Source organism: Oxyura jamaicensis, chromosome Z, assembly GCF_011077185.1.
Source record: "Oxyura jamaicensis isolate SHBP4307 breed ruddy duck chromosome Z, BPBGC_Ojam_1.0, whole genome shotgun sequence".
Lineage (NCBI taxonomy): Eukaryota > Metazoa > Chordata > Aves > Anseriformes > Anatidae > Oxyura > Oxyura jamaicensis.
In genome coordinates, this window is record NC_048926.1 from 74,655,252 (window position 1) to 74,678,899 (window position 23,648).

A 23,648-nucleotide genomic window follows, 5' to 3' on the forward strand; every position below is an offset into this window, starting at 1 on the left:
CATGCTGTTGCTGTTTGCAGGGAGTGCCGGCAAACTTTTTCCCCTTGCAGGAGGGGCAAAGCCCTTCAAAAATGTGACTGGCCCTGCGCAGGTGCAGCCCGGATGCACCGGCAGGGCATTCCTGCATGGGGCCGGGGCCTCTACTCAGTAGCAGCTTTTTGAGAGAGTGCCTTCCAGCATTCTGTCCCCGCAGCACTGCCTGGACAGGAGCTTCCTTGTCTTCAAGGCAAGCCTCACTCCTTCCTGCTGCCTTTGTTGCGGAGTGCTTCAGGCAGGCCCAAAACTCAAATCTGTGCTTCCTGTGCTGTTCTGGGGGTGCTGTGCATGCCAGGAAGAGATCAGTTTGCTGCTGCTACTTGTCACAAGTGTAGCTTCTGTAGAGAGAAATATTTTTTATTAAGAAAATTGAAACTCTTCCTGTTCATTTTCAGCCTTGGCACTGCCAAGGCTTTCTGCATGACATCTCCTACAAGGGTCTCCAAAGCACAGCTCCAAGGGAGGTGGGTGCAGCCTTTGTTGGCTGGCTGTGTCCAGCACCGATGGTTTATGGTATGTTTACATTGCAGACATGCTTCCAGCAGGGCTTGGGGCTGTTTTATTTTGCTGGTCTGTCCCCATGTGGTGCTCCTCTCATTGACTGGACACAGGATGGGGACAGGACGGCTGCAGGCGGTGCTGAGCGGGGAGGTGTTGCCCCCGAGCGCAGGAGCAGGGCTGACAGTGAGCTCTGAAAAGTGGAAAAGCCATCTGAAAAACAAAAGGGATTGGACTGAGAAAGGGCAAGTGTGAACACCTTGTGCAAACCACCCCTTCCTACCCAGGCAGCATGTCTGGGAAGGTCCAGTCCCTTCTCACAAGCTTCTCCTGGAGCAGAGAAAAAGGGAAAAGCACATCTATCAGCACAGGATGTGAAAAAAAGCCGTCTTCTCTCCTGTCCTTGGAGCCCATGGGGTGTTCAGCCACCAGGAGAGGTGGTCCCAGGGTGGGTAGGGCTTAAGGGAGGTGGGCGAGCTCCCAACCTCACTTCCCTGCTCCCTCCCTGTGTTCCTGTGCAATTAAAGCAAACAGGAACAACATCCCCTGGGCACGGCCAGCAGGTGTGCTAACGAGTAGGAAGGCAGTAAAGATGTATTTTGTCCGCCCATTCCCCCACCTGGTGCCAGCCTGGGCTTCATTTGCAGCTAGAGGGACTGGGTGACATGGGACAGCCCGTGTGCCTGCCACCAGGAGAGGATGCCATCTGCATGCTCTGAGCCTGCCAGCCGGACATCATCACCACCTCCGTGGAAAACAATCAAGCGGGAAGTGGAAAAGTGGTTTTGTCTCTGCTTTTGGGGACAGGATGGAGAGAGTCTGGAGCAGGGCTGGGGGAATGGAGGTGGGTGGGAAGGGGGTGCTGCAGCCACTGTTGGGAATACCTTGGGGTCTAGCCTGGGTCTTACCAGGCAATGCCAGCCAGAGTTCTGCCACGGCTGGCTACCTTTTAAGGCTTTTTTTTTTTTTTTTTTTTTTTTTTTTTTTTTTTTTTTCTGTTCTACTAGGGGTCTTCAGCAGCAAATACACGTTTGCAATCCTTCCCCATCAGACTGCAAAAAGGGCATGGCAAGCCTGGGAGCCAACCCTGCCCCCCCAGCCCAAGACTCAGGTTTTTACTCATTGCCTCTCTTTTTTACTCCCCCCTGCTGATTTACGGTCCTGGTGACCCCCTGTGTGATTGGCCGTGTGGTTCCCCAGGGGTTTCCCACACCCTTTGAGGAAGAGGTGAGGTGTGGGACACCCCTCCTGTATCCTTGGAGGAGCTGCAACACCTCCGAGAGCCCAGCTGGGTGCGAGGACTGGGGTTAGTGCTGCAAAGCCCCAGCACAGGCTCGATCTCCCTGTCTCCACTGCACATCAGGGCAGATCACTTAGTGTCTGTGCATTACTCCTGTCTTTGCAGATAGCATCGGTATCTGCCAGCCTTGCTATGGAAATTAACTGTGCGTGGCTGTGGTTGGCAACCGAGCCATGCTGGAGCCCATCTGCTGAAGATCTGGGCAGCAGCCCGGCATTGCAGCAGTAACAGCAGCAGAGCTACGCCAGCCCTGAAGGTCTCACCCATGGGGCAGACCAGGGCACAACTGGTAGACCAAAACTCGGAAAAAGAGAGCTCTCGTGTAAGCCAGCACCTCCAGTTCTGCCATCTGCTTCTACCTCTGTTTCCCTAGGGTGCAGTCATGGATGGCCCTGGAAATGCAGATGGAAGGACGTGGCTCCTGCTTCTAATCCTCAGTGTTTGTGTTTGATGTTTCCCAAAGTGTCAGTCCCAGTGCACCCCCGGGCAGGCTGTCTGCATTCCTCCCTTTCACTCCTTCTGCTCTTTCTATGAATACCCTGCAAGAATCCAGAAAACAGCAGGAGCTTCTTCAAAACAGAGACCTGCCCTCATGCCTCCCTCCCCAGGGGCACATTCGTTTTATTTTTTATTTTTTTTGCTCAGGAAGCACCCACTTGTCATTCTCAACTTTAATTTCACATCATTTCCCCCTTAATATGATCATCCTCCCTTTATGTAATTTGTTCCCACAGTTGCTTGCAGCACCTCCCTGCTCATTACCAGCAGGATTAATTAATGAGCTGTTTATCCCTTACCCCAGATCATTAACCCAGCTATTTAATAAAATCCAACCAGACTCCCGGCCTCGCAGTACCTGACAGGGCTCTTGCACCAGGCGCCGGGCAGACATCTCCTGCCTCGGCAGCAGGCACGGGTGCTCCTGTTTCTTGTAATCCTGCAGTGACTCAGCCTGCTTTTAACTGCAGGGCTGCACTAAGCACCCTTAATGTCCCCCCGGCAGGGCCCTACACTCGCAGCACAGCAGCTTTGTTGAGGTTTCTGTCCTTGGTGCACTGTGCAGTCCCTCGTTTTGCCCTCCTTGCTTTTGGCCACGTGCTTGGATGCTGGGATGGATCTGAACTGGTGTTGTTCTGGGCTGCCACAGTGTTGTGGTTTTGGGAGACAAAGAGGGGGCACCAGGACAGAAGTGAGGGGAACACATAAGCTGCCCTGATTTTGCTGTGTCCTTTCATGTGTGTATCACTGCCACCAAGAATAATATCAGAAAATGGCTCAGATTGGAAGGGTCCTCAAAGATCACGTTGTGCCAACCCCCTGCCATGGGCAGGGACACCAAGCCACGAGGTGAGCAGTTGAGGTAGCAAGGTCATGTTCCTTCCTGTGCTTTAATCCAGCTGCCAAAAAAGTGAAAAAAATCTAGAAACAAACAAACAAAAAAAAAACAAAACAAAACAAACAAAAAACACCAAAAAAGTCTAGAGCTGAGACCATGGGCTTCCCCATGGGAAAACACTCCCTGTCTGAAGCCATTATGCTTCCCTCAGGGCTCTTCAGGAGGCCTGCCCTTAATAATGACAATCATGCTTAAATCTCACCTGCTTTTATCTGCCGTGCTTTGGTGGAGAACAGAAGGGTCGTCTTTCCCACGAAAGGGGAAGGTGAAGTGACCTGATGGTTGTGTCAGAGCCTGACGCTGGCAGGGAAGAACTGGGTGTCCCCTCCACCAGTCCACACATGCAGTGCAAGGTGGTCACCCTGGTCCATCCCCAAGTCTATCAAGAGCCACATCCATCACCCTGTGAAAAGCAGTGTCTTTTGTAGAGAGATACTAATGTCAGCAGCTCCCTCTGGCTTTTTAGCTTGTTTGACTTTCAGGGCAGGGCGAGAGCCCTGCTCTCACCACTCTTCCTTTTAGTTAGGGCTGTGCTCTGTACTTCTACAGCTTGAGAGCCCATGTGCAAGGGCAGCCCAGCTGTTCCCATGCGGGATTATTAGCAGTATTTGGACGATTAACGTTGTACGTAGATTTGCCTCTTTCCTATCAGATGCACATCAAATTTCAGGGCCTCATTTGCAGCCCTCTGTAACCTCATGCCACCTTCTGGGCTGGTAGGTTACGGGAAGGCTTTGACACTCTGCTTTTGGCACTCTGAAATCTCCTCTTACTACACCCATATATCAAAGCACGGAAAGGCTTACTAATTTACCTGAAAAAAACCCACGCCCTAAATCTTTTCACTGCAATGTCATTTATACTCCTTGTATGGAGGTGTGGTGTTGGAGTTACAGTTTTCTTTCTGTTATTGTATACTTTTTACCTCAATCATCTCTCAGTATACAGGATTGTCTCCATGGCTTTACAAATTCCACTGCCAGTGCAGAACAAAACAAGTTGAATCTCCATCTGTAGTCAGCAGTGAGTGGAGCAGGTTTTAAAGCATCTGTTTGTGCCAAGGATAAGCTCAGCCTCTACAGGTTTCGAAATGCACTCCATCAGCAGAGGGGATCTGAAAAATTACAAGCTAACTGCATTTTAATCAGAGGATCTGGGATAATCCAGCACACATATCTAAGATTACTGGCAATTAACTTCATCTTTTCGCCTGAGTGGAGCTCTGTTTCCATAATACTCATGATCTTCCAGCAGGTTCAGAAGGGTAGCTAGACATTTTTGTTGCTAGGTGCTATGAAAAAAAAATGCAATATTGCCTCTATATGGGTACTAAACAGGGTGCAACTTTATTTACAGTGTAAAGTGCATCACATAGAAGTCGTTTAACACACACAACAAGCAGTGACATAAATGACAATACAGCACAGAACGGGGAAGGGAAAATGTTCCAGCGAGTATCAAAGCATCATCAACAGCACTAATGTAACAGCCTATAGTTTCAGCTACTCTGTCCTACCACATCAGCTTATGAAACGTATTGACTGAATATATCCCCAAACTCCATGTACTAGTCACTAGTGTGAAGCTGCAGTGCTAAAAGCCAACCCTCGGCCCCAAAAGTCTCCAGCGACGTCCCGCCAGCTCTGAGCACCTTCCTAACCACAGCTGTCTTGCTCCAGGGCAGTGAGGGCACGTACCAGAGAAGCACACTGAAAATGGGACCATTTACTTTTTAAAACATGAGAGTGACATAAATAAAGATCTTTCTGGCCGATGCACTCTTTCCCTTGATGTATCTCATGTTGCTCTCTGCAGCGCCCGTTCATCATGTTTACAGCAGCAAGAAGGTCAAGGAAAAAAGTGCCTACATGTGGTGGCAACTATGTGATGAAGCATGGATATTATTCATTAAACACCACCTTGAACCAAAGTTGTAAACACTGATGGCTGTTGAGTTGGGAGCCAGAAGATTGTGGCTATGTGTTATCCATGAGAAAAGAAGCTCACAGGAGCTGAAACAATGACTCTTCAGATGGTTGCAGCTCCCACTGGGAAGGAACCTGCAGAAAAATTTGGCTTGTCCCTTAACAACTCCTATTCCTTACCTATTTGTTTTTCTTCCAGCTGGCTGAAAGCTCTTCCTGGCTCACAACTTCACTTGTTTCTTCTGGGGTTTTCGCATGTTCACTTGTTTTGGTCTTGGGCTTGTTTGGCCATAACAGCCATCAGTTCGGTGTCAGTATTTTCAAGTGGCCTAGTCCTGTAACTATTCGCTCATTTTTGTGTCATATCACACTTCTCTCATGCATTCATAAAAGGAAGGTAAATTTATAAAGGGGGAAAGGGTGGGGCAGGGTGTACACACTCATAATCCAGAGGGTAACTAAGCAGTAATGCTGCAGAGAACAAAATTTATTCCTCCTTCTTTTGTGGCGTTGGCTGCCAGTCATGCTTTTTTGTTATTACTGGGGAAAACGGAGCTTCTGATAAATGGTTCTCAGGTTCTCACTCTAACATCTTCTTGCATAGGTCAGACTTTTTGCTATCTGATGATATAATTAGCAAACATTTGACCTCAACACATATATGTGATTTCCACTTTACAATTTCACCACACCGCTTAACCATAGGTAAGCCTTGGCATCTTGGTTCATTAGAGCATGACTTAATGACGGCACTCAAGTATGCGTTGCTCTCACATGCAATGGGATCGGCAGTGTGCAAAAGATAAATCTGACAGCACGTGAGCTCTCAGTATTTCTTTCCCAGCCGGGCATTTCTGCCCGTGTGTGTGTTCAAGAGAGGCCTTTTCCAGTTCTCTGAGGGTTCTGCATAACGTAAATACCACCTTTCTGTAAGGAAATAGCAAAGTTTCGACTGTAAACACTACTGGTGCCTTCTCGCCCTGCTCCAGGGCTAGTCAAACTTTAGGACTCAAAACCTGTGCATCAAAAGCCTTCACCTGGCAGGCAGCTGCTAGCCATGTGCTGCATAATTTACACAGGAAAGGGGTGCTGGTTGCAGGCAGGTGGTGGTGAGTCCCATTCCAAGTGGGAAGCATCGGTTTCAGCGGTCTGACCGCTGCCCACTGCTGCATCCGGGATTATCCAGCCTTAAGAGTGAAACCTGAGCTGCCTGTAAATCAAAAAGCCTCAGAGGCTGTTGTTGCCTAGATAGTGTCTGTCTTTCTCCAAAGGAAATGATGTTCTCTCATCTCCTTTACTTTTTTGACTGTTTTACCAATACATCTCAGGTAAAATCCATGCCAATGCCTTCCATGAAGTCACTTTCCAAGGACGTTAATGTCACATAATGAACATTACAGAATGCTCTTATGCCTATCAGAAACTGGTTACAATATGGGCTTTATCAGATGTACTTCTAATTTACATCAGTGTGAGTTCAGAAACAGGCCCGACGCGAAGTTCAGCTGCTTGGTTAGCCTTACGTAACTATTCTTTACTACTGGATTGCTGGATTTCAATGTGCTTTGGCAGGTGATAAGCAGAATTGCCACATTATTCTGTTTAATCATGGTTGGCAGTATAGTACGTTTTAATTAGCTTACTGTGTGTAAGAAATGGGAGGGACGATTCACCATACACAACTCCTTCCCTCAGTGGACAGGAGGAATCTTTGCCTTTGTCTGTGTATGCGTGTATGGTGTGTGTGTAGCAGCATATATTTGATAATACTTTTGTAAATGGAAAATACAGAGGATTTCTTTTAAAATGGAGTGTATAGAAAAAAATATATCACAAAAAAATACAAAACAAGGGAGCTGGGGGAAGGGAAGCAATGGATGTGATTTACACTGCATTAGATTCCAAGCCCTGGTACCTAGGTTGAAGAAAGGTTTCTGAGTGTAAAACTGCTGCTCTGCTGTTAAAAGGGGTAGAATCCAGCCTTCCGTTTCCTGTGTAAAAACAAAACAAACAAAATAAGATCAATGCTGTGGTGTGCATAGAGAGGAAGATCAACAGCAAGGTATATGGTGAAGGTGTCTGAAACTGCACCAGGGATTAGAGGGCCATAGCTCAAGGCAGTACATAGAGAGGGAAAGGGAGGGAGATGATGTCTAATGTAAACCATGACTCATCATGGAACTCATCTAGTCCTGGATGCTAATAAAAGCTTTTGGCCCTTTCAACTTCCCCTTATAAATCACACCTAGTTAACCCGCAATAGCAAATCTTTGCTATCGTGGCACTTACTCCTGTCCTGCCTGTATAGTTTTTGAGTCCTCAGCACACTATCATAGCCTGTAAAGAGCCACCGGGAACAAGGCCAATGTTTAACAAAATACAGAACAAATCTGACTGCCTGTTTCTGTCATCTTCCCTCAGCCCCTCCAGCTCTGTGTGGGAATTTTCCTCTCAAACAACCCTTGAAGGGATGAGCTATTGGACCACAAGCCTACAGGGCCAATGGTCCACCTTCTCTCAGGTTTCACAATGCTGCTGGTAGCTGTGGACCTGCACACAAAAAAAGAAAGAAAGAAACAAACAAAAAAACTAAACCAAAACCAAAAACACCCCACAAAAAAACAATCAGACAACAACAAAAAACCAAACCAAACCAAAACCAACCAAACACCCCCCAAAAAAACAAACAAACAAAGAAAACACAAGAGGAGTCCAGTTTAGTAACAGCCTGAAACTCTCAGAGAGTTATTCTCAACAATAAGCTCTAGAATTTTTGGCTGATAAATCCAGTGGATTTGGGCTCCCCTGCTTCATATTCTAAATGGAAATATTATCAGACTTTAGATCTGTAACTTTCAGCCTAAAGCCAAATCCTGTCTGTTGGTAGTAAATTTAAGCTGCTTCGCTTATATATAAATATAAGCACAAATGAAAACTACTCATTTTGGACAATATAATTTCTGAAGCAGGTACCTCTTCTGGAGCTTTAAGATGAATGGTACATCAGCGAGACAGGCTGTCATGGGTGGTGAGGAGCTGAGGTACAAATATTTTTGCCAGTATGTGTTTCATGTCTGTCATTAATCTTCCACGTGGGGAGCAGGAGAACTCATGCTGCATGTTGTGTTATTATATCTGATTCCTGTCCACAATAACGTCCTTACAATTCCACCCGCCTTCTGTCTTCAGGGCCGTAAATGGCTCTTAATGGCAGAGTGGAACAAAGCAGCTTCCCAAAGGTAAGCTGGGTCCTGCTCAGACTCCCCTGGAAGCCCGTAAATCATCATAAATCATCTTTAAAAAACAAAGCTGCACTAAAGACTTTTAAATGTTGCCTTGCATTGTGATGGCAATTGCTGATTTGAAAACCTCTGCTACTGGCTCTGTTAGACATGAATCAGCAAACCAAAGCTCAAGCACAGGTAAAATTCTGCAAAAGAGAGCATACGTGAACAAGATCTAATCCCAGTCCTTGTGGCTCCTGGCACAGGGATGGCACTGTCAGGCAATCTGAACTGGGACTTGATTCAGAGACACTGCGTTTTACTCTAAATAATGACACCACCCAACACTAAGTGTAAGAAGGATTATCATTTATAATGCCTGTTGCATGACCCTAGCCTTCAAGCTGAGGTATACACAGTTTAAACCGAATGCTTGCAACCCGATTTTCCTGAAGAACATCCTGTATTACATCACAACAACCACCTCCATTTACAGTACTAACACTAAGGCTAAACCTTGCAGGTTTGCCTGCTTGCTCACACATAAATGTACCATTTCCTGTGATTTCTATATGTTTGGCAACCATTTAGCAGTGAAGTCTCTAAGGTCTTTCCAGACTGTCCATAAACAGAGTTGTCCAGTTACCACTGATTTACAGGACCTAGAGATGTTCTTCCACAAAATTAATTGCAGTTCTTCAGAATTACTGCTCAGTAGGAGCCAAACAGCATAGCCATGGGAGAGCACTCAGGAACACTTACCTAGAGCAATCATGTCCAGTCCATGATGAGGGGCAATAACATCGATTTGGTCGTATGCACTTCCCACCGTTTAAACAAGGCGACTGGCAAACAGCTGTGTACAAATGTACACACAGATTGTGTTAATGAGAATACTGAATCAAAGCTGTTAAGGAATGGCACACTGAAAATCCAGCCTGCTTTGTACTGCTACAAACAGACTGCTCTCAAAACTATAACAGTAAATGTCAGCTTTGGGTTTCTTGTAAAAGATGATTTGCTCTGGAAAGCAAATTTTTTTTGCTTTTTTACTTCGGTAAATTACTTCGGTTGTCTGCTGCACTGTCTGCTGCATGAAAGAGACAGTATATGTTTTTACATTGCCTTAAAAATTCTGTTCTTTTTGCCCCAGATTGAGGCAGAAAAGGAATGCAAGTGGGAGCAGGAGGAGGGATTAGAAGAGAGAAGTCATAAGATCAACAGAAAAATAGGTCTCATTTCTAGGAAGAAAATGTAGATGTTTATTTGACATGAATGTGATGGCTGAACAGCAGCCAGGACAAGCAGAAAACAGATGTGGTAAAAAGTCCAGAAAGAGGTAGAACAAACAGGGAGTTAAAGGTCAAAAAGTCATTTACACATCAACAGCAGGCAAGGAGTTAAGACTTCACGCAATGGCACCTGTGTGGAGACAAGGAAAGTAAGCAGAGAATGACAGCAAGTTCCTGAAAGGCACTGGATATCCCTAAAATGTATGACTAGGAGATATGGGGCATTTGAATTAGTGAACAAGCACAGCCTTCCTCATACGATAGTGCCAGGTGAGCTGGGAAACAGCTGCACCTGCTTTTGTGTGACAGCCAAACCCAAGGATATCAGGGAGCCAAACAGGGAAAGTGAAAGCTTCAAGTTCAAGTCTTCCTATCAGTTTTGAGACTAGGAGATAAAGCACCACACAATTTACAGAACAGATTCAGAGACTCACTTAATGAGCTCCTTCCTACATAAACATTTATAACACTGAGTTGCTGAAAAGCATGAAGTCTGCTTAAAAACAGGTAACACTGTATTAAGAGGAGAGATTTGAAGACACCAGGGAAGACAAACTTTGGGTAGTACTTTTGCCAGTAATATGCATCACTGGAAACACTGATTAGAATAGAATTACAGGAAATGGAAATGAGTAATCCCAGGAATGTGTAAAGGAGATGGAAATACTCTACTCGATTCCTCTGGGCCAAAACACAAACAAACAATGGCAGGAGGTTATAAAGAGAGACCATCCCTGTGCAATTAAGTGTGCCGGGCTTCTCATACTGAAAATGACTTCAGATTCTGGAATGAAGATATGAATGAAACATCTTCACCTCTCACTTCATGTACCTAATTATTCCTGTGAGACCAGCAGTTAATCCAAATATTTCCCATTTCACTTTGCTTTGTTATGGTAAAATGTCACAACCAGGAAGTGAAACAAGGATCGGTGTAGTAACTTCATAAATGGTGCTTATGTACTTTGTAGAATGGATTTTGGCATAGATGGAGTTGTCCACTAGATTTTTTTCTTGAGCTCGTGAAAAGCAAGTCAGCCTGAACAGATTTGAATTGCTGGCCCAGAACTAAAAAAGCCATCAGTTCTCCTTAAATACCTATGTTTTTACAGCTGCGAAGTTTCTGAAATACTTGAGAAAATACAGCATTACGTGCTAGGCTAGTGTCCCTTCAAAAAGCAGCAGTTCTGAGTTAAATTGGTTACTCTGAAATTTTGAACATGAACATTCATTAACAACAGCATGCATTCTTCCTGGAGTTTACTCAATTAACCACTCAAAAGACCTGCAGGAAGGCAAACCCCAGCTTTCATGTTAAGGCCCTGTTAGTGCTCAGTTAAGGTGCACCTGAACAACAAAAATACAGTGAGCAAACTCTATAATAATTAAAAAAAAGTAGTTAACATTTATTAATGATTGAGATTCAGTAATGATTGAAAGACATTTCAATGATCACTCTGTCACTATGAGTTTGATTGGCTACTTCCACAGGGAAAAGCCTTTAAAAAGCTGCCTTTTGTTCAGACAACATACTTTGTTGTATGTCAAAGTATGGCAAACCTTGGTTCAAATATTACCCCTAATTGCAAAGCAGCTTCACTTAACACAAACTGACTGACTTGCCAGGACACAGGTCTGGCACCTAGAATTGCTCCCCTGACTACCCTGGTGTGCTACATGCCATTGAAACTCAGGTGCAAGCAACAGATCCATTTTGCACATTGTTTGTTCACAGAACTTAGGTGATAGCTAAGCGATTAAACCATTAAACTCAACCATCCTTAAATACATCCTTGCTTTGCTCTGTCATCTCTACTGTAGGGAATCCCCTACACCAGACAGCTATGTGGCGAGAAATCTCAGCAAAACCTGCAACTTGCTTCTGAGTCCAGTGGTGAAATACGTGCAATAATGAGTGAGTACATAAAACAATGTCCTGGCTCTTTTGTGAAGCTCATATACTATCCTCTCTCCACCATACTGCTTTTTGCAGACAGCCCTCTTCTGAATGCTTCTGTTTTTCCTTTCTGGCACTAAATTTCTCTGAGGATTGTTAAGATGCATCATGGACTACTCTGTTTGCAGCTGAGGACAGCAAATGCTCAGGGAATATTATTGTAGGGCTGGGTTTTCCTGAGAGAAGCCTGGTAGTTGCTACAGAGTCCTTAGTAAACTGTGCTATGTATTGACAGAGGAGTCACAAAAAGGAAAATGCAGGTAAGAGGCATTTTACCCGTATGGCATCGTGATCCAGTCCATCCAGCAGGGCAGTCACAGTGGTAAGGTGCCACACAGCGACCTCCGTTGAGACATGGCAGAATGCAAATTGCTAAGGAGAAGGGAAGAGAACCAGTAAGAATAATAATCTCTGCAAGTGAAGAGGAGGGTATGTAAGAAAGAACGTAGATTTAACTAGATACTCTCCTGCCCTCGAGGTGTTTGTGTGCAGTATCAGTGAAGTTGAGCATGATCTACCAAAAAGGCATGAGTTAGCAACTACCAGTGGCTTGGTGGGCACAGAAGAGAAGGAATGGTGACAGACAATGCACAGACTGAAGCAACCGCTAGAGTCCTTGAGATGCCTGTAGGCTCTGTGCTTACTGGAAAGGAGCTAGGCCTGTCTGCTTCTTTCTCACCTGCAATACCAATGGACAATGCCCACTTCTGTGATGGTGGTTAGCAAAATCAGTTCATGCTTTCATCACAAGTACCTGGATTGTTTCTGGATTCCCTAGGGTCCCACAGTGTAACATCCAAAGCAAGGGAACTACCCGCTGCTCATAGGAAAGCACCGGTCTGGACCAGGGAAAACATGCTGGGACAACCACAAGCCTCCCACTGAGAGACAGCTTCAGCAGTACAAGGCATTTTGGGTGCAATGGGCTGACTGTGGCTGGAAGCTTTGGGGAACAAAGACACCAGAGCACTGCTGCATCATACCAAATTGTTGATGGCCCATGACCAATCAACCCATGTTGTGCCAACATGCAGATCTGCAAAATGTTGCCATGTGCAAACTGTTTGTGATTTATGTACTTTTGCACATAGAAGTTCATGTATGTAAAGGATTTAAGAACCTTTCAGTACTTGAAGGGGACTTACAAAAAAGATGGGGAGCAACTCTTTGCTCAATCGGGTAATGAATGACAGGATGAGGGAAAATGGTTTTAAACTACAAGAGGGGCGATTTACATTAGAGGTTAGGAGGAAATTCTTCACTCAGAGGGTGGTGAGGCAGTGGCACAGGTTGCCCAGAGAAGCTGTGGATGCCCCATCCCTGGAGGTGTTCAAAGCCAGGCTAGATGGGGCCTTGGGCAACTTGGTCTAGTGGGTGGCTTCCCTGCCCGTGTCAAGGGGGTTGGAACTGGGTGATATTTGAGGTCCCTTCCAACCCAAACCATTCTATGATTTCTGTGATTCTATGATTTAAGAACCTTCATAGAATTACCATCTCCACTACCCTAACTGAATGGAGTATTTGTGTGAACATGCTCTCAGAGGAGCAAGAGTTGAACTGGGTCTCAAATTTGGAGCCATGTGAGGCACTTCTAAGGGAGCTTTATTCTGGGAGGACGGATGGGGGCTGCAGAGGACTGATGCAGTTTCTTCCTCTTCTACTGCAGAGTAGAGATCAAGCTGAACAGGTACAGTCAGCTTGGGTAAGAAAGGAATAGTGAAATTCTGGGAGTTCACAGGACTGATCTATATCACCAAGACTTACTCTTGTCTGTATCATTAAATGAGTTTTCAAGGTGGTCAGGCCTTTCTCAGAAAGATGTATCTGTCTTATTATCTGTGAAATGTACCCTGAGGTAGGAAGCGACTGAATTCTTTCCGAACCCTGTGGCCTCACCTGGGGCCTAGCCCTGACAGGTCAGTGCTCAGTGCTATCACTCAAAAAGCCTTTTGACTTCCAGAACAGACCCTCAGCACCAAAGACTAAGCCTATATTTTCTGTTCACTGCTGTACCTTGCTTGACAAGCAATAATGCAGAATTAAGGTGGCATTAAACAATTGTGGGAAGGCTTTTCTCCTCACTACCTATGTCAAAGTAAAGAAAAAAAAATCAAAGAGGTCTATTGCCTGTGTCTGCCTGAACTGTAATTTAACTAGTCAGCTGTCTGTTCATTTTTCCCATACAGGAAAACAGGGTCAGAACTGGGATGACAGACCGAAATGTCTAGGGGCACAGAATTTGTCTTCTGGTTCTGAAGAATGCATTAGGTATTGTTACTCACGTTAAGGTAAGGAAAACAATTGTGGCATTCCCAACACAATTCTGCCAGGCGCAGGGCTCAACCCCCCTCCTGCTGAATGTCCAACATACAGGGCCAAGTCTGCATGCTTGGCTATGGTGGTGCTGCCAGCATGAAGGGCATGACCTCACCAATCCTTTGTGTTAAGAGCACTGCCAAGGAAATGGGAAATACTGCAAAACCTGGCATCTCCAATGCCATCCAGAGAAATTCTGACAGACCCAGAAGACAGATTTGGCTGTTCCCAACCAGAACAGATCCAGTTTTCTAATTACACAGAGGCCCAGGCCAGGAAAAGCCAGCCTAGCATTTGTGGGGAAGTGGAACACAGGTCAGGAAGGACAGGATGGAAAAGGTGCCACAGCTGTGTTATCTGAGCAGCTATTATTGTATTATCTTTTTATAGGTGTTAGAGGATGGCCATTTGTCAAGAAACAATCAACTGCTTAGTCATTTCTAGTCTAACTTGTCAAGCAGAATGAAGTTACGATTTTTATGTTTCTGGTTCTTATGCGTTTAATTTTCCCACTCAGTAAATTCATTTGTCCTACCCACAACATCCTTAAAAATTACACTTATGGATGATACATACGCTCTTCACAGAGTCGACCCATCCAGCCATCTGGACACGAGCAGGCATTTGGTCGCTCACAGACTCCACCATTCTGACACGGGAACCGACAGACAGCTGAAAACAGAACAATTACATGACCATCTCAGAAGGTTAATTAGAAAATCAGTAATTCAGAATCTTAAACAGATTTTTGTAGTTGCAAGATTTCACATCTCAAACATAGTAAAGTTCAGAAGTTTAACTTGTTTTTTATTTCAACGGTGACATCATTTTCTAGCTGTGTGCATGTGACCAGGTATGGTGAGCGAGAGCATGGAGGGAAGCATACATAATACTTTCCTCTTTACTTACAATGCACCGTTAAAACAACCCAAAAATGTCCTTGAACAATGGCAAGAATGAAAAATAGTATGTTTTTAGGGTGGTCTGGTAAATTATCTGGACAACGTTTCAAGGCTAACACTTTTCTCCCCCCCAAAAAAACTATTACCCATTTTTTTCCTCTTCTTGATAAAATAAAGCTTTCTTCTAAATTTGGTATGAAGCACCAAGATAATGCTGTCTGGCATAACACAGGGTTTGTCGAAAGTGAGATAAAACACCACGGTTGCATGCAGAATTTTTATTGCACTGTCATCCAGAGTAATAAGAAGTGCCCTACACAGGGTGCAACAGTGGCACAGCGAAGTATTTACCTGTGGAACCAAAAGCATGATTATAAACCATTCAGCATTCATGCTGACTGCTGCTCCATGGCTCACATACCTGTTAATAAATACTTGATCATACAAGTGATGAATTTGAAGCAGGCTCTAACAAATCACCTCAGTAAGTTGCCTGAACTCAACAGGTTTTGGACTTCATCATCTTTTGTAAAAACATTGCGCTGTATCTTGGCTAGTATTTCCAGGAAAACCTGGACTACTTTAAAAAACTGGGTGGCAAGCTAAGTACAAACATATTAGACTTAAAGATCATTGGAGCAAGTACAATCCCTCTCATGTTCATGTACATGCCATATACATAAGATCAAAAAATGTGGCTTCTAGATGGTACTACAGAACAAATAAGTAATCAGACAAACTTCTAATTAGTGGTAGTTATAAACACAGAGTAACCTCAGGAAGCTCAGTCTGAACTGTTAATTGCATCCTATCTTTAATTAGTTATTAGCTGAGCAAAATAATGTGTTTAGGCTTTGAAAGTATTTCAGATCTTTTTCAATGTTAGTATTAACTACAAGCAGTGGTTCAGCACACTGGTTCAGACCTGACTTCCACATTGGAAAGAATGCAAATCTTGCACTGACAGAACAGAACTTGAGTCACTCTTGCAACTAAACCATGCCAAGCTGCAAGTTACAGCTTGGAGTCCATTGAAAGCCTTAGCTGAAGCTTTTGCTTTTTTAAAAAACTCAAGAGCTTTCCCAAATGTCATCTGATAATGAGATTGGGAAGAGACCTCATGCCCTGACAGCTTCACGGAAGTTGCAGTATTTCAAGAGGTATTTGGAACGATCTTTGTTGTAAAGATATCTAAGAATAAACAAACAGCTTGTCTCTAGGTGTTGACTTAAGTGGAATAGTGTGACAAATAGATTTATTCTGTGCAATGAAAAATTATGAAAGTTGAATCAAAAAACATTTGAAGTTTTGAAGGAGCCTGTGATCCAGACCACTGAAAACATATTCCATGGAAGTATAATGGGATGGTAAGTAAAGGGCTGGTATATAAATTAAAAGCCAAGTTAAATTCAAGGCCGCCCCCCACATCGTTTCTGGAATTTATTCTCTCTCATGCTGTTGATGGAGAAGATGTGAACATTTCATGAGTTACAGAAGTTGCTTTGGATTCATGATCTCAGTCAGAGGTATGCTTCTATTGGATTTCTGCCCAGGACCCCTGGTTTTGAAACTCTGATGAATTAGTAAGTACCATCCCTAGGTGTGCTCTTGTTATACAACAGTTTATACAGGGAGAGCCTCTATGTGTCTGTAGCTGTAGGGATTACTATTCACTCAGCAGACAAAAGTAGAGAAAGGCTTGGAGTGAGAAGTTAAGCTGTGATTTCATTCTCTTTTTCTACTTCTGTGAAAGCAAGGAGGAGAAATGCAGTTGTGATATACTGGAGAAGAAATGGGAATCATTAACTGCAACTTCAGCTTCTGATAGAACATCTCACATCCACAGTATCAATTTTAATTTTTGAGACTCCATACTTTATAAATCCATGCTGATAGTTATTTCCAAGCCCTAAACTGCTGCAAGACCGATTTGGGTAAGAAGAGGTAAAAAAAAAAAAAAAAAAAAAAAAAAAAATCTGTTCAGCCAAAAAGCTCTTCTGTGGTAGCAAGTGAAGAGTTTCTTGATGCTTCTGCTGCCCCTCAGAATGCTTGTCTGCTAGCTGGGTACCAACCTTTTGGTTAGCTGCTCCATGCCAGAAGACCTCTCCCAGCCAACAAGATGCAGGCAGAAAGCAAATACCTGACACAGATTTTAGAGCATTTCAGAGAGGAGAGGAGTTGGACAAGCTGTGTGAATCTGTGAAGTCTGATGAGTCCCACAGGTGTTTATGTTTGTCAGATCCAGCCTAATACTTCTCACCCCTGAAACTCAGATCAGAATCTGGCCTGCAATCACTAGCTAGTAGTGATTCAGCCAAGTGCAGCTGTGGTTACAGCTCTTGCATAGAAGCCAACAAAGTCTGCTTTTTAATTACAATATTTACGTTAACCAACCTGTTCAGCCGGGCCAGTATGTTTCAAGCAGGCTTAGGACATATTAATAATCAGCTCACAGAGCCAAAGAGAAGAAATGCAGGGTGAATCATTGCAGAGTGCTTTCATGTTGCTTCTGATGTGCACCACAAAGGCTTGGGTCCTGTAGGCCTTTTGTTAGGCAAATCCCCCAAATTAATTATAAAGCAGTTCTGAAAGATTATTTTGATGTGTGTCATGAAAACACATCAGTCCCCTCAGAAGAATCTTTGGTCCTTTTTAGTTTCCCTTTTAGGTGAAAGGAGGGGGGGGAATTGTTATTTTTCTCCCTTAAAATACCAAAAGGCAGGTTTTTCCACTTCGTTTACTTGCACTACTCTGATCATCTGTCCACATCATCACTTTGTATTTCAAAATAGTTAATTCCAACACTTATTCCTCTGAACAGTCCCATGAATTCAGTGGTGTTGGAAACAGGATGTTTGACAGTTACAATGGCAAGAACCTCTTTTAGCAGACAACTACAGCCCTTGGCATAAGGTAGTGTTCTGTGCAACTGAAAAATAGTAAATAAGAATAAAAAGCAGAACTGATGATATTAAGGAGGCAGCTGAAGAATGCAGAGTGTTACAGTCTGGAGATAACATACAAAAATTTGCCAATAAATACCTAGCTTAGGTAGAGTAGCTATTGTGCAGAGATCCCTTGAATTCTGTACCCACCACAGTTTAGAAAGAAATAATAAAATACTCAGTAAGCTTTTCAGAAAGGACTTCATTGTTTGTGAGGATAAGTTTCCAAAAGGGCTTCAGGATAACTCCAGGCATCTGAAGTACCTCAGGTGCTTTTACCATAAATCTCCTCTACTTGGCTGCTTGACAGCCCACTCTTCAGGGCAATGCCAAACCATAAGCACATTACTAGGAAAAGGATGGTTTTCAGAAGCAGCTTCTCTATTCCTGAAAAGTTCAGGAGTTACAATTCCACTTTATTGGCTCTGTGCCTCCTCAAAACAACCTGCTGATCTGTGATTTTTAGGCAAGGCAATTTTAACTATTGCATTTGGAATTTTAATAGAGTGCCTGCTTTCACATAGGAGGACAACTTAAATTATCTAGGTCTTAATGTTTTGGTGGCAGAATTCAACAAAAACAACAATAAACAAACAAACAAACAAAAGCTACCAAAGGGACCCTGATTACTCAGGCTAAGCACTGTACAGAAACCTCCAACACCAAGGGGTTTCTGACCTAAACAGAAATATAGCAATGGAGGGAGGAAGTATTGCTGCTTCAGTTTTAGACATGGGATGCTGAGACACTTGCAAGGGAAGAGGTAGACCTGACAACTTCGATTACAACTCTGATGTTACCAGATCAATGTTCTGGCACCTGCTATTCTGCAGGAATTCTCGAGCTTTGGGAATGTGACTGCTTATGACTGCCACTGATGTGCCCTAAGCTTCTGGTGGGAAAATGGCAGATGCAAGGTCTCTTCCATGACACCTGTGTGACCCTTTGTTTTCAGTTAGTGCTTGAATATTCTTATAACTGTTTTTAACTGTATAGTTTGTTGTCTATGATTTGTGTTGGTTTCCCCCATTTTCTGCTTAAAATTGATAACTTCTACAAATCTTCAATGTGAAAGTGTTAATTCTGTAATTTATAGAAGTCAAGAATGGAAAGGTAAGACTTTGTACTTGGTATTTTGTTAAAATCACAAATTTTCTGTAGTACTTAGTGTGCACTATTTAGTGAGCTGTACCAACCTACCCTGAAGTACTTTATTGCAAAAGAGTTTTCAGGAGCTGCCAAGCTCTAAACACAGCACCCATTTGATCTCTTGTGTTTTATGCAGTGCTTGAAAAAATGACCAGGAATGCTTTATTTGAAACAGCCTAGCATGTCAACAAGATGACTAGTTCTGTAACCTTCTTACAAAAGATGCGGGAGAGAGGATCTAAGGTATGGGACACAGCACTGTAGGAAGAGAAACCATAGCGTTAGCAAGGACTAGAGAGAAAAAATCAGGAAGTCCTCTCTTTCACTTGGAAATAAAGCAACACCCTGCACTTAACATGCCCGGGGTGAAATCACAGCTGCACTGAAACCATCAAGAATTTGGCTTTTGTTTCTGCTGAAGCTAGGATGACACCACCATGCTTATAGCTAGTTAAGAAATACTTCTGTTCAAAAAAATACTTACCTTTGCAGGTAGGTGGTGTTGTCCACGTTCCATTTTCTAGGCAAATGCTTCGCAGGGGCCCCTCCAGCATGTAGCCACTGTAGCAGGAATAGGTGATCATATCTCCATACTGATAGAAGCTACCACGGATGAGGGCATTCTCTATGTGAGCTGGGGGCCCACAAGATATCTCTAAACAAAAGAAATCACCCAGAGGCTGGTGAGTTACAAAGCCTTCATGACATGGTTTCCAACTTCATGCTTTGCCCACAGGAGATGCTGAGACTTCTCTGATAAAAATGCAGGACTTCTCCACAGTGCAGGTACCCACAGGGTGAAACTGTATGTACTCCCACATGTGTGCTAGCAAGCACTGAGAAGACCAAAGCATGGAGAAGACCAGCAACAGCAGTTTGAAGTAATGCAACAACAATTGTATCTACCAGACACAGGAAAAGATGACACCTGGTCCTAGGAAATACATGAGACTGGGTTTGCAGAGTAAAGTGAAGTCAATGTCTGCACTAGCCAATGCTGCTTGCAAGAAGCCAAAAGGCTTTCAGATATGCCTGAAAATGGACTTCATGCCTTGTATCAGTGTCAATGAATACAATGAAAGAACACGTCTCCCTACAGCCCTTGTCTCGACATACTCTCACTGGAATAATTCTCAAGACATTTAGGGTATGCAACAATCAAACCCAGCTGCAGTGCTTGCAAAAAGTAAATTGAAAATTACAGCAGAGTGTGAAGGACAGTACCGTGAGTGCACATGGGGAATCAATTCATAGACATATTCTGAATATTTTTCTTGAAATAACTCTCTTAGAAAGAAGACACAGCATTTTTACAGAGCTTCTTTGTTTGCTTTTATGTGCCAAGGTCTCTAGAAGCAACCCATCTCTCCATAAGAAAATTGTAGATAAAAAACTCTTCTTTCTGGATAACTGCATCTAGATAGAGAGCTCTGCTAACAAGTCTGTGCTGTTACCCTCCTGTGTGATACAGATGCTCACCAGATGTCACCAGACCTACAGAAACGGACTGTGTTCTTGCAGAACTGCAACACCTGTACTTACTTTCACACTTAGCCGTTGTCGGAGTCCAAGTCTCATCAGCGTTACAGGTGATCACAGCCTGCCCTTTCAGCTGGTAGCCTTCCCTGCACCTGATAGAAACATTCTGCCCAACATAAAAATCCACCTCGGAGAGAAGGGCGTTCTCTGGGATTATGAAAGGCACAGGGCAAGGGTTTGCTGTTCAAAGAAAAGGTGTGAGGTAAGTGGAAAAGGAAGGAAAAAGATAGGAAAGGAAGGAAGAAAGAGAGAACTTTAGAAGAATTTCTGCAAATTTCAAAATGAAATCATATGAAGTGCAATCGAAATGGATGCTATTCACAAGTCCCGTTTGTAATTTGATGTAAAGTTACAAGATTTGGGTTATAAAATAAAGTTAAAAGGTTTTATTCTCTGCTGTCACATGACTTGCTATGTACTCTATTGAAGTCACTGGAAAATATACTAAGGATTTATGTGGAGACTATCATATATGTTACAATCACGACCCTCTCTTCTGTCCTTCCTGGTTACCATTACCTTTGTATAAAAAAGTAAGACCTACTCCACTTTTAAAAAGAGTCAAACTTACACCTCTCCTTGTTCTGAGGGCCTGGATCAATACAAAACAGCATAAAATCCAGGTGTTTGCATAGAGACATTTGAGTTTCGATTTGCTCTGATAATTTACTACTGCCTGTAAGCTTGTTGAGGTATTTTTGCATGGTTTCCTGCTCTCACCATGAATGTGGAAAAGGCTGAACCTTACCTACAGTACAGATTAATGCCATATTCCTCAAACTAAAATCCTGAGTCCTTTGTTGTACAAAAACATTTTAGTTTTTAGACATTTTAGTATCAATCACTACCCTGAGAAAACAGTAGATCCTAAAACTTGTTACAGACAGATACAGCAACAATGATGGCTATTGTGGCTGTGCATGCACAGTATACACGTGTATAATGTGCTATTTCATAGAATCACAGGATAATTTACATAGACATTTAGTCCAACCTTCTTTTCAAAGCAGGACCAACTAAGGCTGCTTTAGGCCTCACACAGCTGACATCCAAGTATGTCTGAGGATGGACATTTCTCATCCTCTACAGGCCCCTATTTCAGACTTTGACTACTACCATAGTGAAAAGTTTCTTGAGACACTTAATTGGATCTTCCTTTGTTGCAGCTTGGGTCCACTCCCTCACATCCTACCACTGTGCACCTCTGAAAGGAGTCTGGCTCTTTTTTATTTACACCCTGCCAATAGTCATTTTGCAGACAACAATAAGGTCTCTCCTTGCCTTCTCTTCCAAAGGCTGAACAAACACCTTTCTCTCACCTGCTCCTCATATATCAAGTCACTGAATCCAACTGACTCCATTTAATGTCAGCTTTGCAACTAAAGGGAGTTATGCAGAACACAACTTGTTATTTTACTGTCAGAAAAATACACTCAGACAAGGTAACACTTTAATATGTCTCTGCAACTGCTTCCTTTGTTCCTTTGTAAAAACAGGATGCACACCAACATATCTCCTAATGTTGGTCAAACCAATTTTTTAAACTATGAGTGACAAATTCTGCTCATGGCCACTCCAGAAGAAAATTACAGTGCATCTCCACAAGTATCTGCAGAAGTTGCTCTCAATTACTGTCAGTTTAAATGAAGAGCAACCTAGCCTTTAATGCTTAAAAGTTGAGACCTCTTTTTCATTACAAAGCAAACACACACGTTTACAGAGAGGCAAGGGATTGCTCCATCTTCCATCCCTTGTGCACTCTGCTGCAGGTTCTCCTTCCAAGCTGTATCCTCTCTCGCAGAAATATGCTATAGTACTGCCAACTGTATTGTTTTCATAAATCGCCTTCCCATTCAGCAAGGAAAGTGGAACTTTGCATCTGGTCTCTGCAAAGGAAGAGCTCTCATTAACTCAGCTTGATATCAGACCTGGACTTCCAACAGTTCCTGAGTTACTCACACAGTATGTTTAAAGTAGCAGCCACAGACTAATATACTATGAAGAACATTGAGGGACAGTTCAGTAGCCCCATTAAGGCAATGCAGTCAGGTCGGGGAAGGAGCTCCTCCCAGTGATAGAGAAAAGCCACAGACACCCATTTATCAGGTCAGCAAAATTTGGCAGAGATAGGGAAGGACACATTTATGGCCTTGTACTGGGGTAAGTGGGGTAGAACATGGAAATGGTTCCTTCTCACTGCTAAGAGGTACCTCAGAAACTTGCAGCCCTTTGCAACTTCCTTTTCGACAGACAAGAAATGCCAGATGAGATGCAGGATGGGTTTGATGCAAGGTGCTGACATTTAAATTACTAACTGCTCCCCTCAAGATTCTCCGCTATGTTTCTGAAGCCAGCAGGCAGACAGCCCAAGTCAGGTTACCACTCCTACACAAGACACTCTGTTCTACATCCTGATTTCAATTAGATTTTCCTGGGTGGTCTACATAATAGGATGAGTTAAGATTAAACTAGCAAAGATGGACCTAAGGCCATCAGGCAACAGGAAGAGAGAAGTTGGGAGAAGTGGCCATGCTCATCCTTGTTCAAGCAGTCTTTCCTGATATCTTGTTTATTTCATCACTGCTAGTGTATGACTTCTCTTAGGTGCCTGACTAGGTACTTGAAACCTCCTCTGCAATGTGGACAACCTTACCAACTTTGCAGATGGCTACCAGAAGGTCTGCAAAGCATTAAGAGTACTGTAGTATACAGTGAGCTGTACATTACAGGACTGTCCACCACAGCATCTGATGATCCTTAGGCCTCGTGTAGTTTTCATGGCTCTTGTGACAGGCACCTAACACCTGCCTTGAGTGGAAGATCATTATCTGCCTTACTTTGGTGAAGCTGTCACAGCATGTCGGTCCCTTTTGAATCTGTGTGAGCAGCTGGCTGGGGAGACATCCACAAGCCAGCACCATGTGAGAATGCAAGGGGCAACTATGGCAAGCAAGCAAAGTGCTTGGTCTGGAATCTAGCTTGGGAGGCCAGAGTATGTGCAGCAGGGACAATAACAGCCTGAAAGGAAGTGAGATGAGCAAAAAAATGGACTAACGTGTCTCTGAAAGGAAAGGAATAGTGTCAAGTCCAGAGTTTGTTTTTTCATGGCTAAAATGACAGGAAAGAAGAACACCCATACTTAATGATACTGGAATTTACTATGCTTCTA

At 43.5% G+C, this 23,648-nt stretch overlaps 1 protein-coding gene across 3 annotated transcripts in view; it reads right to left on the minus strand.

The window, feature by feature from the left end:
- Positions 1 to 6,404: 6,404 nt before the first annotated feature.
- Positions 6,405 to 23,648, minus strand: part of SVEP1 (sushi, von Willebrand factor type A, EGF and pentraxin domain containing 1) — a 124,960-nt gene continuing 107,716 nt past the window's right edge. For 2 of the 3 annotated variants that reach the window (XM_035310326.1, XM_035310329.1), the window contains 7 exons: positions 22,192 to 22,365; positions 20,483 to 20,659; positions 19,425 to 19,595; positions 14,521 to 14,616; positions 11,905 to 12,000; positions 9,142 to 9,235; positions 6,405 to 7,146 (listed from right to left, as the gene is read on the minus strand). In XM_035310326.1, coding sequence (XP_035166217.1) covers positions 7,116 to 7,146; positions 9,142 to 9,235; positions 11,905 to 12,000; positions 14,521 to 14,616; positions 19,425 to 19,595; positions 20,483 to 20,659; positions 22,192 to 22,365 — 839 coding nt within the window. In that variant the 3' untranslated portion in view covers positions 6,405 to 7,115. The remainder of the gene's footprint in view (positions 7,147 to 9,141; positions 9,236 to 11,904; positions 12,001 to 14,520; positions 14,617 to 19,424; positions 19,596 to 20,482; positions 20,660 to 22,191; positions 22,366 to 23,648) is intronic. The other variant, XM_035310327.1, reaches the window with a different exon arrangement.